General features: G+C 42.9%; 1 protein-coding gene across 5 annotated transcripts in view; it reads left to right on the forward strand.

Moving 5' to 3' along the window:
* The window catches only part of SPATA6L (spermatogenesis associated 6 like), a 107247-nt gene that overhangs the window by 69192 nt on the left and 18073 nt on the right, over positions 1–19982 (forward strand). For all 5 annotated transcript variants that reach the window (XM_075827515.1, XM_075827498.1, XM_075827488.1 and 2 more), the window contains exon 6: positions 15310–15434. In XM_075827515.1, coding sequence (XP_075683630.1) covers positions 15310–15434 — 125 coding nt within the window. The remainder of the gene's footprint in view (positions 1–15309; positions 15435–19982) is intronic.

The following is a 19982-nucleotide window of genomic DNA, read 5'->3' on the forward strand; positions in this document are numbered from 1 at the left end:
GTATGTGGCTGCACATCGTTCTAGTAAGAACACTATGTGCTGTGTAAATGAATGGAGAGGAGTGCATGGAATGAGCTCGCGCGCGCACCCTAGTGGTCACTGCAGGACAGGACGGCATCATGTGCTGGCATCTCCGGGGAGCAAGACGTCTGCAGTATGATAGGAGTGTGCGGTCTGCGACCACGAACGTTACAATGTGGTAATAACGACGGAATGCACTCTGAGATTATTTTCTCATGACACATTTGACTTTATGTTACTGGCAAAATTTGCTTGATACATTTAGTATTTAACCGTGGAAAAACACCAAAATTTAGCGAAAAATTGGAAAAGTTAGCATTTTTCTAAATTTAAATGTATCTGCTTGTAAGACAGGCAGTTATACCACAGAAAATTATTGCTAATTAATATCCCCCATATCTCTACTTTAGATTAGCAAAGTTTTTTGAACAACCTTTTATTTTTCTAGGACGTTCCACGGCTTAGAACTTTAGCAGCAATTTCTCACATTTTCAAGAAAATTTCAAAAGGCTATTTTTACAAGGGCCAGTTCAGTTGTGAAGTGGCTGTAACGTCCGTGGTCGCTGACCACAAACTCCTTCCATCCAATCGACGCCATTCTCTCCAGAGATGTCTGCACATACGGCCGTCCTGTTCCACAGTGACCACCAGGGTGCGCTCGCAAGCTCAGTCCAGACTTAAGAAGCCAAAGCGCATACAGGTGGGAGATTGAGCTGATTGCTCCCAGAGCACCCTGGGCTATAAAAAGGGCTGTGTCCCTTCCTCCCATGCCTGAGCGTTGTTGTCATGCCCAAAGTTTGTCTATGCAAATGGTCTCCTAGTGTTTTCCAGTTCCCAGTGTTCCCCGTACCCGTATCCTGTATCCCGTGATATCCTGGTCAAGTGCCGTGCTGAGCTGTAGTCGTGCTGTGCTGTATTCCACGCCTGTCCTGCTACTCCACGCCTGATGTATACCTGCAGCCTAGTCGCAGCCGCGCCTGCCTTGCTACTGTCCGAGCTGCCACAGGTACACTATATGAAATATAGACTGTGACCTGCGCCCTGTTGGCCAGCTGCCATACCGTCAAGGCAGTATGGCCCAGTGGGTCCACGAACTCAACGTGACAGTATCACTTACATTAATTAATATAATAGAATGCATCCCAGTAGTCACATAGTGAATTTTTCTGTCCTTCCTCCTCTGACAGTATGCTCAGGCCATGGACCCCGCTGGTCGATCCAAGACCAAGATGACGTCACAAGAGATACGGACGGATATGCTAGACCTTCGGTCTTGACAGCAACAACTCCTCCAGGCCTTGAATATTATCGCACGTCGGCAGGAGGCGCTAGCTGCCGTTCCTCCTACTACACCTCCTGCCAGTGTTGATCCTCAGACTACACCTCCTGCCAGTGTTGATCCCAGTTTTTCTTTGCCACTTCCTGACCGCTATGATGGAGACGCAGGGACCTGTCGTGGATTTTTGAACCAGTGGCAGATCCACTTCAGCCTGTATGCAAGAGCATTATCATCTGATGGCGCAAGGGTCGCTTTCATCATCTCTCTCCTCACTGGCAAGGCCCTTGCATGGGCAAATCATATCTGGGAGAGACAAGGACCAGAGACCCGTGACTTTCCTCCGTACATTTCAAACAGTGTTTGAGGAGCCTGGATGAGTCTCGTCTGCAGCGGCTTCTTGCTGAACCTACGCCAAGGAGACACCACCGTGGGCGAGTACGCAATCCACTTCCACACCCTGTCGGGAGAACTGTTGTGCAACAATGAGGCCCTGGTGGCTACATTCTGGCAGGGACTGTCTCCTAAGATTAAGGACGAACTTACCGCTCGAGATCTACCGTCTACCCTTTATGACCTCATCCTTCTGGCCACCCGGATTTATATAAGGATCCACGAACGGCTCCAAGAAGCTCATTGGGAGGGAGGCCTCCCTAGTCTCTACCTTGCAGCGACCCCTGCTGTCCTCTGATGCCGAGCCTCCTAAGGAGTCTTTGAGGATGGACCAGTGTAAGCTTTCTCCCCAGGAGAGACAACGCAGACGCACTCCGGGACTCTGTCTATATTGCGGCCTCGGAGGCCATCTTGTGCGTCTGTGTGCCCAAAAGCCCCAAAGCCTAGGGTTGGTAGGAGAGACAACCTTGGGTAAAGAAGGACTTCCGTCTAAATTATCCATCCCCGTGACCATAGTGTCCGGCGAGAATACGCATCGGGTCTCCTCGTATCTGGACTCTGGATCTGCTGCTAATTTCATTCGTAGAGATCTGGTGGATCATCTCCAATTGCCCACTACCCCTCTGGAGAGGCCGTTGGTGGTTGCATCTGTGAATGGACTACCTCTGCCAGACCCAGTTATTGCTGTGACCAAGCCGCTGAGGCTCCAAGTAGGAGCTCTTCACTCCGAGCTCCTCTCTTTCTTTGTCTTGTCCAAAGCCGTTAACCACATGCTGCTTGCTCCGAATACATGCCCCAGTCCTGGACTGGAACTTCAGGACTGTCACAACCGTTGCCTGGTACAGATTAGTTAGACTCAGCCTCCTCTGTCTCAGTCATTTGCAGGATTACCTGGTCATTATGCTGCATTTTCGGACGTCTTCAGCAAGAGGGAGGCGGAGACGCTGCCCCCACACCGGGTGTATAACTGTCCTATCGAGCTGATTCCTGGTGGATCCCTTGCCCGTGGTAGGGTATGTCCTCTCTCCTTGCCAGAGATTCTGTCCATGTCCGCCTATGTTAAAGAGAACTTGGCGAGCGGCTTCATAAGGAAGTCTTCCTCCCCGGCAGAAGCCGGGTTCTTCTTCGTCAAGAAAAATACAGGATTCCCTGCATCCTTGTATCGACTACCGGGGTCTCAACCAGATCACAGTGAATAATAAGTATCTGTTGCCATTAATCTCAGAACTGTTTCATCGTATACATGGTGCCAAGATTTTTTCCAAACTAGACCTGCGTGGGGCTTACAACCTAATCCGGATTCGCCGGGGTGACAAATGAAAGACTGCATTTAACACCCGTGACGGACACTATGAATATCTAGTAATGCCCTTTGGCCTGTGTAATGCACCCGCGGTCTTCCAGGAGTTCGTTAATGACATCTTCCATGACCTCCTCTATGTTTGTGTGGTAGTCTATCTTGATGACATCTTGATTTTTTCTCCCGATCCTATGGCTCATCAGAGACATGTCCGTCATGTTTTGCTGCGGTTAAGGGAGAATCGTCTGTACTCCAAGTTGGAGAAGTGCCTGTTTGATGTTTGAGAAAGATGCTCTACCCTTCCTGGACTACATCGTCTCTAATCGAGGTCTCGAGATGGATCCTGAAAAGGTGAAGTCCGTCCTGGAATGGCCACACCCTCAAGGCTTGAGGGCCATACAGCTCTTTCTGGGATTCGCCAATTTTTACAGACAGTTCATTCCAAACTTCTGCTCACTGACTTCTCCTTTCTCTAACCTCACCAAGAAGGGCATAAACGCCAAGGTGTGGACTCCTGAGGCAGAGTCCGCATTCAATAGCCTGAAGAGTGCCTTTATGTCATCCTCTATCCTCCATCATCCAGATGTTTCTCTACAGTTCTCGTTGGAGGTGGACGCCTCCTCTGTCGGTGCTGGTGCACTCCTCTTCCAGAGAGGTTCCAAGTGCAAGTCAATGGTATGTGGATATTTTTCTAAGCTCTTCTCTTCCGCAGAATGCAACTACTCGATTGGGGATCGGTAGTTACTGGCCATCAAATTTGCTCTGGAGGAGTGGAGACGTCTACTAGAGGGCGCAGCTCATCCCATCCTAATTTTTACCACAAGAATCTCACCTATCTCCAGACGGCACAACGGCTGATTCCTCGTCAGGCCAGGTGGTCGCCTTTCTTTACCAGGTTCCAGTTTGAGCTCCATTATTGCCCGGCTGACAAGAATGTGAGGGCCGATGCCTTGTCCAGATCTTTTGAGACAGAGGACACCATGGAAATTCCACAGAATATTATTGACCCATCTTGCATTGTCTCTGTCAACCCCCTGCAAGTTGGGGACATTCCTCCAGGGAGGACCTTATTGCGTCTGGCTGACAGAAGGAGAATCCTCCACTGGGGACACTGCTCTAGACTGGCAGGTCACGTGGGGATCCATAAAACCCGAGACCTGAATGGCCGTTATTTCTGGTGGCCCGAGCTGCCAAAAGACATTATGGACTTTGTTTCTTCCTGCTCAGTGTGTGCAGCTAACATGGTCGCTCACTCCAGACCTGCTGGTCTGCTCCAGCCATTGCCTGTGCCCGATGCTCCCTGGTAGCATATAGCTATGGACTTTGTTATGGACCTGCCTCCCGGGATGCAGTACTGTCTGGGTGGTGGTGGACCAATTTTCGAAGATGGCCCACTTCGTTCCGCTGACCGGTCTTCCGTCTGCTCCTCAACTGGCCAACCTTTTCATCCAACACATCCTCCACCTGGATGGCTTGCCGCGGCATATTGTATCTGATCGGGGGGCTCAGTTCACCTCGAAGTTCTGGAGAGCTCTCTCCGGACTCCTCGATGTGAAGTAAGACTTTTCCTCAGCGTACCATCCTCAGTCCAATGGTCAGGTCGAGAAGATCAATCAGATCTTGGAGAACTACCTACGACACTTCATCTACAAGCAGCATGATGACTGGGTGCAGCTGCTTCCGTGGGCTGAGTTCTCATAATAATCACACCAGCTAGTCCACAAGGAATAAACTGTACTTCATTGTCTACGGCCAACACCCACAAATTCCTTTCCCGGTGCCCGATACGTCCGAGGTACCAGCGGCTGACTCTGCTTTTAGCGACTTCCTGCAGATCTGGCAGCAGAATCGATCCTCCATCCTATTGGTAGTTGACCGCATGAAACGGAAGGCTGACACAAGGAGAAGAGAACCTCCTCAATTTCTTCCTTGCACGAAGGTCTGGCTGTCCTCTAGGAATATCCGACTAAGGGTGCCATCATACAAATTTGCTCCGAGGTTCCTTGGACCCTTCGAGATCCTACAGCAGATCAAACCTGTCGCCTACAAGCTTCGGCTGCCTCCTACCCTCAAGTTCCCCAACTCCTTCCACGTCTCCCTTCTGAAGCCGGTGGTTCTGAACCGCTATACCAAGACTCCTAGCCCTACGGTTGCCTCAAGCGGTCCTTCAGACAACTTTGAGGTTAAGGAGATCCTGGACACTAAAAAAGTAAGAGGAAGAACCTTTTATTTAGTAGATTGGAAGGGGGTTGGTCCAGAAGAGAGGTATGGGAGCCAGAAAAGAATCTCAATACTCCTACCCTCATTAAGAGGTTTCTCTCTCGTTCTGGTCCCAAGAGGAGGGGGCGTAAGAGGGGGGATACTGTAACGTCCATGGTCGCTGAACACGAACTCCTATCCAGTCGACGCCCTTCTCTCCAGAGATGTCTGCACATACGGCCGTCCTGTTCCACAGTGACCACCAGGGTGTGCTCGCGAGCTCAGTCCAGACTTAAGAATCCAAAGCGCACGCAGGTGGGAGATTGAACTGATTGCTCCCATAGCAACCTGGGCTATAAGAAGGGCTGTGCCCCTTCCTCCCATGCCTGAGCGTTGTTGTCCTACCCAAAGTTTGTCTATGCAAATGGTCTCCTAGTGTTTTCCAGTTCCCAGTGTTCCCCGTACCTGTATCCTGTATCCCGTGCTATCCTGGTCAAGTGCCGTGCTGAGCTGTAGTCGTGCTGTGCTGTGTTCCACACCTGTCCTGCTACTCCACGCCTGATGTATACCTGCTGCCTAGTCCCAGCCGAGCCTGCCTTGCTACTGTCCGAGCTGCCACAGGTACACTATACGAACTATAGACTGTGACCTACGCCCTGTTGGCCAGCTGCCATACCGTCAAGGCGGTACGGCCCAGTGGGTCCACGAACCCAACGTGACAGTGGCTTTGAGGGCCTTGTATATTAGAAGCCCCCAATAAGTCACCCTATTTTACAAACTTCAGCCCCCAAAGTACTCAAAACAACATTTAGAAAGTTTCTTAACCCTTTAGACGTTTCACAGGAATTAGAGCAAAGTAGAGGTTAAATTTACAAATGTCATTTTCTTTTTGCAGAAATTCATATTTAATCCATTTTTTTTGTAACACAGAAAATTTTACCAGAGAAATGCAACTCAATATTTATTGCCCAGGTTCTGCAGTTTTAGGAAATATCCCACATGTGGCCCTAGTGTGTTAATAGGCCTCAGAAGCAAAGGAGCACCTAGAGGATTTTGGGGCCTTCTTTTTATTAGAATATATTTTAGGCACCATGTCAGGTTTGAAGGGCTCTTGCGGTGCCAAAACAGTGAAAATCCCCCAAAAGTGATCCCATTTGGGAAACTACACACCTCAATGAATTTATCTACGGGTATAGTAAGCATTTTGACGCCACATGTTTATTGCAGAAATTATTGGAATTAGGCTGTGAAAATTAAAATCTAAATTTTTTCAAAGAAAATGTAGGTTTCACAATTTTTTTTATCATTTCCACAAGGACTAAAGGAGAAAAAGCACTGCAAAATTTGTAAAGCAATTTCTCCTGAGTAAAAGAATATCCCACATATGGTCATAAACGGCTGTGTGGACACACGGCAGGGCTTAGAAGGGAAAGAGCGCCATTTGGCTTTTGGAGTTCAAATTTAGCAGGAATGGTTTTCGGAGGCCATGTCACATTTGCAAAACAATGAAAACGCCCAAAAAGTGACTCCATTTAGGAAACTACACCCCTTGAGGAATTCATCTAGGGGTGTAGTGAGCATTTTGACCCCACAGGTGTTTCATAGAATTTATTATTATTGGGCAGTGAAAATAAAAACAATCCCTTTTCTTCAATAAGACATAGCTTTAGCTCAAATTTTTATTTTATTTTCTCAACAAATAAAGGAAAAAAAGAATCCCAACATTTGTGGTCATAAACTGCTGTTTGGGCACACAGTAGGGGTCAGAATTTGGCTTTCGGAGTGCAGATTTTGCTGGATTGGTTTCTGGTCGCTATGTCGCATTTGCAAGGCCCTGGAGGGACCAAAACAGTGGGAAAACCCCCAGAAGTGATCCCATTTTGGAAACTACGCCCCTCAAGTTATTCACCTAGGGGTGTAATGAGCATGTTAACCCTGCAGGTGTTTTGCAGAAATTAGTGTGCCCTCGATGTTGAACCTGGGATTTTTTGAATAGGTAGTAGTTTTGTTTGAGTATTGCTGGTATTTAGGTTTATAATGTGGAGGCATATGTAAGCTGGGCAGAGAACATCAGGGGGACAAGTCAGGTGGTATAATAATGGGGTAAAAAAAAAAAAGTTAAATAATACATAGATGTGTGTTACGCTGTGAAGCAATCCTTTATGCACAGGCCAGTGTCACACTGATAAATGTCCTTCCTTATCCCCCTTTTGGTCCACAATCTGCACCTTTGCAGTTTGGGGAATTTTGCTTGGAAACTTTTGTTGGTATACAGGCACCCTCGCTTCCAGCAGATATGTTTGGGCCCTCCTCTTCCCGGTTCCCTAATTTTATGGCCTTGATAATTCGCCTCTTGAAACAGAAGAAATGTTCCCCTTGGGCCTGCACAACGGCATATTTTTTATTTCCTGACTTATGGAAGCCTTAACTAATTTTATTTTTTCATAGATGTATTGTTATGAGGGCTGTTTTTATTTCCGGGACGAGCTGTAGTTATTGTTGGTATCCTATATTTTGGGAGGTCAGGTTACAAAAAAATTGCAATTCTGGCATAGTTTTTTTAGTTTTTTTTTAAACAGAGTTCACCATGCGTTATAAATTACATGTTAACTTTATTCTGCGGGTCAGTCCGATTCCGGCGATACCTAATTTATAGCACTTTTTTATGTTTTACAACTTTTTGCACAATAAAATTACTTTTGTAAAAAGAATTTATTTTTTCTGTCGCCAAGTTGTCAGAACCATAACGTTTTAATTTTTTTGTCGACGGAGCTGCATGAGGGCTTGTTTTTTGCCAGACGAGCCATCGTTTTTATAGGTCCCATTTTTTGGTACACTTTTTTTACACTTTATTTCAAGTCCCACTAGGGGGGCTTGAAGGTCCAACTGTCTGTTTTCGGGAAGGGGTTAATATTGCGTTTTATCATGCATTTTTAGGTGTGGTTTTTACATGAATGGTTTTGATACAGAAACAGGTGTTGATTTTATGCTGCGGATTTTGGTGCATTTTTTTAAATAATGTTTTCAGATACAGTTCTGAGAGGGAAACACAAGATATATTGACATGCTGCGAATTTTAAAATCCGAAGAGCAGGTCAATTTACTTCTGCAACGTTTAGATGAGATTACTTGTACTCTCATTTACTTTGCTGGTACTATACTACGCTGCAGATTTTTCACAGGAAAATCCTCACGGCAAATCCGCATGTAATACACATTGTGTGCATGTCGCCTGAAAGTTGGGAGGTACGCCCTAAGTATGTGTACCATTTATTTTTTATGTACAAAAATAATATGAGGTTCAAAAAAAAAAAAAAAAAACCTTTTCTCATTTCCCGCCTAAAGCAAGGTAAAAAAAAACATAATTGATATTGCCGCGTCCGTAAAAGTCTGAACTATTACAATGAAACATTATTTAACCTGCATGTTAAAAAAAATAATTGTCAGAATGGCTGTTTTCTGGTCACCTCACCTATCACTAAAAAATGAATTAAAAGTGATCAAAGAATCTTATGTACCCCAAAAAGGTACCGATAAGAACTGCAGCTCCCCCGCAAAAAAACAAGCCCTCACATTGCTTCAAAAGTTATGGCACTCACAATATGGGGACACAAATCAAAATTTATTTTTAACAATTAGTTTTTTCCGTGTAAAAGTGGTAACACATAAAAAAAACTTTATAAATTTGGTATTGCCGTAATCAAATTGAAGTTTGTTAAATATACAGTAAATGCTATTTGCAAGCTGACCATGTTGCATCCAGACACAAGGTGGCACAAAAGCCTTGTTCAATTCAAGGCAAGCTTTTTTTCAGCTCTCGGTTCAGTCCTCGGCTTCATTTTCACTTCCTACATTACAAACTGGAAGTTACATATTAAAATAATTTTTGTTTACACATACATAGTGATTCTTCATCACTGCTATCACAAAATCACTTTATCACCTATCATTGAATATTGCCTTTTATCTTAACCCGTTAGTGACCGCCAATACGCCTTTTAACGGCAGCCACTAATGGGCTTTATTCTGATGCATACGCCTTTTCACGGCGCTGCATCAGGATAAAGTAAACAGAGCAGGGAGTGTCAAATCTCACTGCTCTCGGCTGCTAGAGGCAGCTGAGGGCTGGGAGCGTCCCTGCTCTGCCGGGTGAGATCGATATTAGTATCGATCTCACCCGTTTAACCCTTCAGATGCGGTGCGCAATAGCGTGCACCGCATCTGAGTGGTTTTGGAGAGAGGGAGGGAGCTCCCTCTCTCTCCCACCGACACCCGGCGATACGATCGCCGAGTGTCTGTGTCTCTAATGGCAGCCGGGGGCCTAACAAAGGCCCCCAGGTCTGCCTGGAGCGACTGCCTGCTAGATCATGCTGGAGGCATGACCTAGCAGATGCCTGCCCGTTTTAAACGGACAGGCAGTAATACACTGCAATACAAAAGTATTGCAGTGTATTACAATAGCGATCGGAGAATCGCATATTATAGTCCCCTAGTGGGACTAGTAAAAAAGTAAAAAAAAAGTTTAATAAAGTTAATGAAAAAAAAAATGTGGAAATAAAATGAAAAACCCAGCTTTTCCCCTTACACAATGCTTTACTATTAAAAAAACCAAAATAAAGTAAAAAAGTTACACATATTTGGTATCGCCGCGTCCGTAACGACCCCGACTATAAATCTATAACATTATTTAACCCGCACAGTGAACGCCGTAAAAAATGTAATAAAAAAACTATGGAAAAATTGCTGTTTTCTGTGAATCCTGACTTTAAAAAAATGTTATAAAAAGTGATCAAAAAGTCGCATCTACTCAAAAATGGTACCAATAAAAACTACACGTCATCCCGCAAAAAAAAGCCCTCATACAACCGCATCGGCGAAAAAATGAAAACGTTACGGCTCTTCAAATATGGAGGCACAAAAACAAATAATTTTGAAAAAAAAGCGTTTTTACTGTGTAAAAGTAGTAAAACATACAAAAACTATACAAATTTGGTATCGTTGCAATCGTAACAACCCGCTGAATAAAGTTATGGTGTTATTTATATCACACGGTAAACGCCGTTCATTTAAGACGCGAAAAAGAGTGGCGAAATTTCAGGTTTTTTTCTATTCCCCCCCAAAAAAAAGTTAATAAAAGTTAATCAATAAATAATATGTCCCCCAAAATGGTGCTATTAAAAAGTACAACTTGTCCCGCAAAAAACAAGACCTTATACAGCTATGTCGACGCAAAAATAAAAGAGTTATAGCTCTTGGAATGCGACGATGGAAAAACGTAAAAAATGGCTTGGTCATTAAAGGGAATGTGTTGCCAGCAAAACATGTTTTTTTTTTTTTAGTTAAACAATTAGTGTGTGGGTGATTAAACATTGTTCTAATTTTATTTATTTTTTTCACGAGTCAGGAAATATTATAAATTGGATTCAATTTATAATATTTACCAGCACTGGTCACTAGATGGAGCCATTCCCAAAATTGCAGCATTGCATGTGGTAAAGCAACCACATTGCTTTATGCTGCAAAATTGGGTAAAAATCCCTCGCTCTAGTGAGCTCTGAGAATCCCCCCCTCCTTTATCCTGGCTAGTGCCGGGAGAAACGAGGGGATTGAACGGTCTAACCTCCTACACTGTGTGTCGCCATTTTTTGAGCTAACACACAGTGTAGTAGGTTTACATACAGTAGTAAAACACACTGAAACACGAACATACATAGAAATCCCTTACCTGCTCCAGTCGCCGCCGCTCCCCCCGGTCCGTCCGCTCCGTCTGCTGCCGCTGCTCCATGTGCACAAGTCCGGAAGCCGCGACCGGAAGTAGTAATCTTAGGCCTCATGCACACGACCGTGTTTTTGCGTCCGCAATTCCCCCGCAAATCCACGGGAGAATTGCGGACCCATTCTTTTCTATGGGGCCGTGCACACGACCGTAGTTTTTGCGGTCCGTGCACGGCCCGGGAACCCGGACCGCAGAAAGTACGGACATGTCCTATTATGGTCCGGAGTTGCGGTCCGGGCTCATTGAAAACAATGGCCCGGCCATGTGCATGTGCGGGCGGCTTGCGGCTGACAGTCCGCTGACAGTCCGCAGCCGGCCGACACGAAAATCACGGGCGTGCACACGGCTACGGTCGGGCTACGGTCGTGTGCATGAGGCCTTACTGTCCGGCCGCGACTTCCGGTCCACAGGAAAATGGCGCCGGACGGCGCACATTTCAAATTGAACTGTGTGGGAGCGGCGCATGCGCCGTTCCCACACAGCGGCGTACACGATAGTGGATGGAACGGGCCCCGTTCGCAGTCCCTATGGGACTGGAGCTGCCGTATTCCATGTCTGTATGTGTCGTTAATCGACACATACAGAAATGGAAAAAAAAATGGCAGCCCCCATAGGGAAGAAAAAGTGTAAAAATAAAAAAAAGTAACAGACAAACACACAAATTAATCCAAACGTTTTTAATAAAGCACTAACATCTTTAACATATTAAAAAAAAAATTGTGGTGACACTGTTCCTTTAAGGTCTAAAATAGGCTGGTCATTAAGGGGTTAATCCATATCTTAAGTGTTCAGTTCAGAATAATAGCAGAACTTTTATGCTTGTTTACATAAAATTTAGTATATAAACGTATAATTAAATATACCCATAGGTTTCTGTGAGGCCAAAGTGTGGGATAAATAAGGCAACTGTAATGATGGGGGTAAGGAAACAGACAAGTGAGCCCTAATCTACCCGCCACTCAGTCCCTGCCTACTTGCAACGACCCACCCTAGGCGACGGGGTACAACTGGGCGACGGTCCCTACGCTCAATAAGTGCACGACAGACAAGGGTACACAGAAGCAAGGGAAAAGGGGCAGTTGCCCACGGCAACACCGTGAGCAACAAGAGTGGTGAACGAGCCGAGTCAAACCAGGAGTGTACAAGGTACCAAACGCAGAGCAGGAGAGAAGTGAACAAGCCGAGTCAAACCAGGAGTGTACGAGGTACCAAACGCAGAGCAGGAGAGTAGTCAGTAAGCCAGGGTCAATATGAAGCAGAGTCAAATGGTTCAAGAAGCTGCAGCAGGGCCAGGAAACAAAACGAGAAGAATCACAAGCAAGGAGGAACAGGAAAGGCAGGTATATATAGACAGAGGGCGGGAGCTAGCTCCGTCTGGCCAGGCTGTGATAGGCTCTCCCACTCCTAAGCCTGCCACCGTGAGTGGTGGAAGATGGAGTCAGTCTCACAGACATAGAAGCAGGTGCAGACTGATTACCTATGGGCGTGGATACAGAAGCTGTGCCTGGCAGATCCTTAACAGCAACTGTATATGAAAAGAGCATTAGAACTTACCTCAATATTGATGCTGACCTTTTACACCTCTTTATGGCCACAGTTATACGCCTCTACTTTTGGTTGCTTCAAGCAGAATAAGTAGCCAAGTTATGTGCCATATCCTAGGAATGTTTCCATCACTTGTGGAATCTATTCAGGTTTTTCTAGGGAAAAGGGAGCTTAGCTGCTCCGTTGATGGGTACCGTGAGACTTTTCCATCGGCGGAACCTATCAACAGAAAGGCAAACGGAACATGTTTTTTTTTTTGGGTCAAATTATGTTTCTGTGTATATAATCTGCTTTCTGGATATATTCTTTTCTACATTACTTTTGTATTCACTCAGTTAATAGGCTTTTCAACGGTGTTTGAATTTATCCTCAACCTAGTTTCTCAAGCGACTATAATTTCTTCTTTTGCTTCACATTACAAATATCAACTCTAAATACAAAAGCAGTATTAAATAGCATTCTACTGTTAACAGTAAAGTCATCTAAGTAATAGCTCACTTTTCTCAATGGGCACATAATAGGTTATGTGAGAAAAAAATATGCTAAATGGTTCATTTCTCATGAGAAGGCTTCATTCTGTTAACATACATTCCATTATTCTCTTGCTTTCCTTTGAAAAGCCCTTTGTCATTGGAAAAAAGATAATACCTGCAATTGACTTTAATATATACATTTGGGTCCAGAAGTATTTGGACAGTGACACAATTTTCATCAGTTAGCCTCTGTACACCAACGCAATAAATTTGAAACAAAGTAATAAAGATGTGACTAAAGTGCAGACTTTCAGATTTAATTCAAGGAGTTTAGCAAAAAAGGAATTACAGCCATTTTTTACATAGTCCCACCAACCAGGCTCAAAAGTAATTGGACAATTTATTGATAAGCGGTTTATTGGCCGTTTCCTCCTTATTTCTTGACAAATTATCGAGATTAAAGGTCTGGAGTTGACTCCATGTTGAATTTGCAGTTTGTAGCTGTTCATGGGAACTATCAATATGTGGTTCAAAGAGGAGTCAATGCTTCTGAAGGTGGCTAAAAAAACAAAACTGTCAGAGAGATAGCTGGAACTTGAGGAGTGGCCAAATCAACAATTTGGTAAAATTTTATTTAAAAAAAAGTAATTGACTGGTACGTTAAGCAACACCAAAAGGCCTGGAAGTCCATGGAAGACACCTGAAGTGGATGGTCACATAATTCTTTCCTTGGTAAAGAAAAACCCCTTCATAACATCTAGCCAAGTGGCGAACATTCTGGAGGAGGTAGATACGTATTATAGCTGTATATTGCATCTGACACTTAGCTCTTACGACTGCGACATGATTGCTGTGTACTGAGGGGTTGTCATGGTAGTCGGGGACCTAATGAAGGCCCCCAGCTCTGCCATCCACTGACACGACAATACACTGCAATACAGAAGTTTTGCAATATATTGTACAAGTGATCAGGGTTAACCCCTTTCCGACATCCACCGTGTATATATATATATGTTGCACGTCGGGTGCGGGAGTCTGGAGCCGGCTCACGGACTGAGCCCACTCCATAGAATGAGCTTGTCAGCTCTATCTTACAGCCAACACTTCAGTGTAATATGCGGGATCCCACTCGAGCGCGATCCCACTCGTTTAACACGTTAAATGCCTCGGTCAATAGTGACTGCGGCATTTAAATAGCTAGATACGGTGACGGCTCACTCTAGCGTTGCAACGGCCACCCAAGCACAATGTAAATTTAAAAAAAAATTAACACAACTGGTATCGACGCGTCCGTAAAGTTTGAACTATTACAATACATCATTATTTAGTCCACACGGTGAACGGCGTAAAAAATGTAACCGCCAGAATTGCTGTTTTTTGGTCACTTCATCTCCCACAAATAATGATCAAAAAGTCTCATGTACTCCAAAATGGTATCAATAGAAACTACAGCTCGCCCTGCAAAAAATAAGCCCTCACACCGCTCAATCGAAAAATAAAAAAAGTTATGGCTCTCAGAATATGACGACAAAACTCAAATTTTATTTTTAACAATCAGTTTTTCCCTTGTAAAAGTAGTAAAACAATATCAATTTGATATCGATGTAATCCTATTGACCCGCAGAATAAAGTTAACATGCCGTTTTTCCCGCCCGGTGAACACCGTAAAAACAAAAACAAAAGATTGAGGAATCACTGTTTTTTTTTCCTATTCCACACCACAATATATTTTATTTCCAGTTTCCCACTAGATTATATGGTACGATAAATGGTGCAGTTAAAATATAAAGCTCGTCCCGCAAAAAACAAGCCCTCATACGGCAATATTGATGGAAAAATAAAACAGTTATGGCTTTTGGAAAGTGGGGAGGAAAATACTACAGTAAAAATACGAAAAATGGCTGCGACGGGAAAGGGTTAAAGGGGTATTTTGGTTTTAGTAAATAAATCTTATTCTTTGCATAATGAAACATGAAACTATTTTCTAATATAGTTTGTATAGGAGTTCCTCACATTTTCCAATATATCTGCTTGCTGTCATTTAATGGCAACCTTCATTGTTTACTTCCACTGGATAAGAAGTCTGTTCTGGCCATGTAATGATCACACAGGTGCAGTACTGATAACAGTTTCATTATGTGTATTAGAGCCCTGTCTTGTTACGAGCCCTGCACCTGTGTGTCCATCACATAAGCTGTTTTTGGCTAATATGGGAAAATGTAAAAATTTTAAAAAAAGCTCATAGTTAAAAGTCATTTTCTTCCATTACATCTGTACTGTTTAACATTGTTATAGCTGTTGATAAACCCTTATTTTGGTGTTATAGGTGAGGATGTTTTAGCCACTTACAAAGAGAACCATCGAGATTTCTTATTCCCTGAACCGAAACTAACTCCTCCATATCCAGGAGTGGACCGGGAGGTGCTAATGAAAACTGTGCCTGGTTTCCCAGTAAGTGCTTTTAGTTTCATTTTACTGCTTATTCAGTGATTATTACTTAAAAATAAATTACATTTATGTCTTGTTGTTTTTTTAGAAGCCCTCAAAACGCTAAACTAGTAAGTCTAATAACAGCCATCGACGCATGGGTGGGTTGAAACTAAGTTTGCTCTGTAAACAAATCAAGGCATCCCTGTCCTCTCATCGACCAGGTGGGATCCTCTGACAAACTCCACAGCATATATTTTTAAGGAGTCCTGAATCCTGTCAGCTGTTCTCTCGCGTATAAATAGTCATACACAAAAATCATAGGAACCCATAGAAAAATTCAGAATAGGCCCCAGTCCCCAATAAAAAATCCCTCAACGGTACTGCTCCTTTATTAAAGTTAATGTCAACCATTCTGTTTTTCGGTCCAAAAATCTTTGTTACTTTATTTCATTATATTGGGTAGCTCTGTTTTTCTAAATTTCATCGTTTTCGGTAGCTCTGTTTTTCTGACTTGATACATATAATTCTGGTTACACCACTAGGGATATCTACCTGCATATGGATATATACAGCTCATATTGAGCAGTGAGCTCCCCTTTATGCTGGGTTCCCACGTAGCTTAAAGGTTGCGGAATTTCCACAATGAAATTCTGTGCGGAAATTCCACAGCATTTATAGTAGCATCAAAGTGGATGAGATTTAGAAAATCTCATGCCCATGCTCATGCCCATTTTTTACGTTGCGTATCCGACCAGTGGGAACCCGGCCTTGGGGGGCAGTTGCAGGTAGCTGCTAAGAGAGATCACAAAAATCTGGACTTTAGTAAGTCAACAGGGATGCAAAGTTCTTGTATTTTTTTTAATCATTCCTTCTTCAATGTTGCTTGAGAGGGAGAGGAGAGGGCATTTAGTTTAAGTTCATGCCAACCTTTCCTCCTTCATGTGAGAGACAGAAGGGGTAGTAATGAAGCAGTATTAGATGTCCCCATCGTTATGAGCCCTATAATAGGCTAAATGGTTGCTCGTGGTAGTTTGGTGGTAGTTATATCACTGTGCGAATTATATTATCCAAAGTAAACAGTATAGGACCAATGAGAGAATCCTCTGCTGTGTCAGTCTGTAGTGTATTTATTGCACTTGCACCTGTAAGTGCTTACCATTCAGATTTTCCGGTTTCCTGATTATCATTAGTTTTCTGATTTTTTTCATCTTTTTACTTGAGATATTCAGAAGATTTAATATCCTTGACTGAACAGGTGTGTCACATTATTTACTGCTGTAATTTTTCTCGTCCAAGTAGTGGATACAACTTAATTTACTGCCAGCTTGCTAAACCTCAGTCATGCCACAGTAGGATATTATGGTTTGTTGGGTTATTTAATGGGTTGTTAAATCACTGTAGCCTTCCATCTCAGAACTGACGAGATAAGCTTATTACTTGTTGCTACTCTGTCTGACATTGACCTATCGAAACCTCTTTTACACTTTATTCCCTATTGCATACTACAAAAGTAATACTATAAGTTGTGAAAATACTTAGTTGATGAAAAGCTACTGCAATTTTGACAACCGATATGTATTTGTGTCCTTTTGTCACTTTTGCTAAGGCATCATGCACACGACTGTTTCCAATTTGTGGACCGCAAAATATGGATCCTAGTGGATTCTGTGTGCTGTCCATTTTTTTTTTTGCAAACATTGCAAACATACACTAGAATAGGTGAGATGGAACAGACAAACGGATCTGCAAAAAAAAACTGATGTGTGCATGGCCCCATAGAAATTAATGGTTCAGTATGGTATCGGCAAAAAAATATATACATGGCAGGAGGAGGAAAGCAGTACACAACAATCTTAAGTGTGCCTACGGCTGCAGCATTACAATAGGGATCAGTAAGTAATGCAAAAATATTTTTTTAATGGAAAGTAGTTGAATAAAAATATACATGTGATTTAGGAAAGTGTAAAAGACAGGACATGGGGTATCAATTACTTGATTTATTTGACTACCCTATAATAGATTGCATCGCAGTACTTGTGTATTTAGTTATAAAAACAGCAAAGAAAACGCTGAACTTGCCCGGCAAAATATAATTCCTCACATTGAAAGTTTTGAGATAAAAAAAATTTTGAATTGTGGAAGCAATTATGTCATCTATCTACTCCAATGTACATGTAATCGTCAATATGTGGGCCGTACCACTCAAACCCTTAGAAATAGGATTAACAAACATAGGTTCAATGTTAAGAGTGGCTTCACCAAACATAGTGTATCTCGTCATTGCGCCATAGAACACAAGTGTAATTTTGATGCTATTACTGTCACCCCCATGTAGATATATCTAATAGGTTCATTAGACTGAAACAAAGGGAAAACTTCTGGATCTACAAATTGGGGACGTTATATCCAAATGGCCTCAATGATATCACAGAGTCTGCATTGGACTAATAGCATTATGGCATTCATTTATTAATTTTTTTCTATTTATTATGATTATTGTGGTTATTTTTGCATATTATTAACATTATTACTCTAGTTTTCCATTCATTTCCAAATGTCAATAATGTGTTTTGGATCTATCGATCTAGTAATCGCTTCATCAGCATGTATTTTATTATATTTTATTATATACATATTAATCAATTACCTTTTCTGTCATCACGCAAACATTTATCTTCTCATGACATCTAGTACTTGTACAGTATCTAATTAACTACGACATGTCTTCACTTACCGATTTGTGTCTCTTCTTGTCACCTCTGCATCATCTGTTCAGCGCTGCGAGATGGTGCGTATCATTATGCGTTCCATTGTTGGGTTGGACCGTCCCGGCCACCGTATTTACTAACTAGCGGTCGCTATAACTACGGTCACTATTATTTTTTCTTTTTTTGAACTATGGACCCTCCCGATGTATACATTTTTTCTTATTTATACGCTTAAAACTTTTTTCCCTTTATTACCAAATACTACCTATTACGTTTTTCAACTCATTTCTCTCCTTTGTTTATAAAATATAAAAATATAATGATACTATGGCTCAGTTTTCCCTTTCTTCCCTCTGTGCTCTTTCCCAGCGCCTCGCGTCCATTTCTCGCGTTTGCGGTCCACCATGCGTTCCACTGTTATTTTGACCTCGCCTGCTACCGTATTGTTTGTGATCTCCTTGACAACGAACGTCCCTATCTGTTTTTGTGTACATTATCATTGCTTATATCTGCATTTATTAGATCCAACTTATATTACATTTAACTTTCATATCATGTTGTTATGTAATTCTATTATGAACATTTTTGAATCCTCTGCTCCTATAATTATTTTCCCTCGATGAACGTTGTGAAATTCCTGTCTTTCATTATTTTTTTAACTATTTCAATTTTACTATTTATACAACCTTCCATCCTTTGGATCATTTTAGCCATGCCAATGATATTAATAATCACAGTTATTAAGTCCTTTTAGCAATGTGTTTATGTTGAACTCTGACCTGCCGTTTTGGCGGTTTTTTGACCAGGAGGCTGATCTGAATTTGGCCCAATCAAGATTTCATCAACTCTGTATTTATACGTGCTTACTTACTGTCTTTGTGACTCGCCTGATGAAGACGCCGGTCCGGCGTTGAAACGCGTAGCATCTGTTCTACTACTGTTCAATAAATTATTATTATTTAATTCACCAAGCAGCGCCTTAAAATCCAGTTTTTTACAATTTTTTATCAATACTATTTGGCATCTCCATGGGAGTTTTGCGTTGGGATCGGCAGCAGCTTTACATTGCAATTACATGCCAGTAACTTGCATCCTCCTAGGTGAGCATTTATGTTCATTTCTGCTCATTTATATTACAAATTGATTCGCACATGTGGCGCCGTGTCCTTTTTTACTTTGTTTTAGTACAATAGGTACATGGGATGGGTGGACTTGTCAGATCAAGTCCTGAAGCCCTACAGCGCCATGCAGTGTGGTATAAGAAGCTGGCCGTGCACATCATACAGATGGCATTACACAATGTGTACGTGCTACATCGATGTGCAGGCCAGATGGGAACTTTCCTGGAATTTCAAGAGGTGGTTATCAAGAACCTAATCTTTAGGGACCAAGAAGGGAAGGCACCCAGTACTTCTGGAAGCCAGATCACACGCATAGTGCCAGGGCAACACTTTCCAGGAGAAGTTCCCCAAACTGGCAAGAAGGGAAAAAGTCAAAAGAGGTGCAAAGTCTGCTATAAGAGGGGGATAAGGAAGGACACAATTTACCAATGTGACACGTGTCCCGAAAAACCGGGGCTCTGTATGAAAGAGTGTTTTAAAATTTATCATACATCCCTTGATTTTTAATTTACCCCAGTTTTACTTACCCTGATGCACTCCGCACAGCTTATCCCCCTCATCTTTCCCTTCTGAGCCCTGCTGTGTGCCCAGGCAGCTGTTAACAGCCACATTGAGGGTATTGCCATACCCGGGAGAACCCACATTACAGTTTATGGGGTTTATGTCTCCGGTCAAAATGCTCACTACACCTCTAGATGAATGCCTTACGGGGTGTAGTTTTTAAAACGGGCTCACTTCTC

Source organism: Rhinoderma darwinii, chromosome 1 (genome assembly GCF_050947455.1).
Source record: "Rhinoderma darwinii isolate aRhiDar2 chromosome 1, aRhiDar2.hap1, whole genome shotgun sequence".
Lineage (NCBI taxonomy): Eukaryota > Metazoa > Chordata > Amphibia > Anura > Rhinodermatidae > Rhinoderma > Rhinoderma darwinii.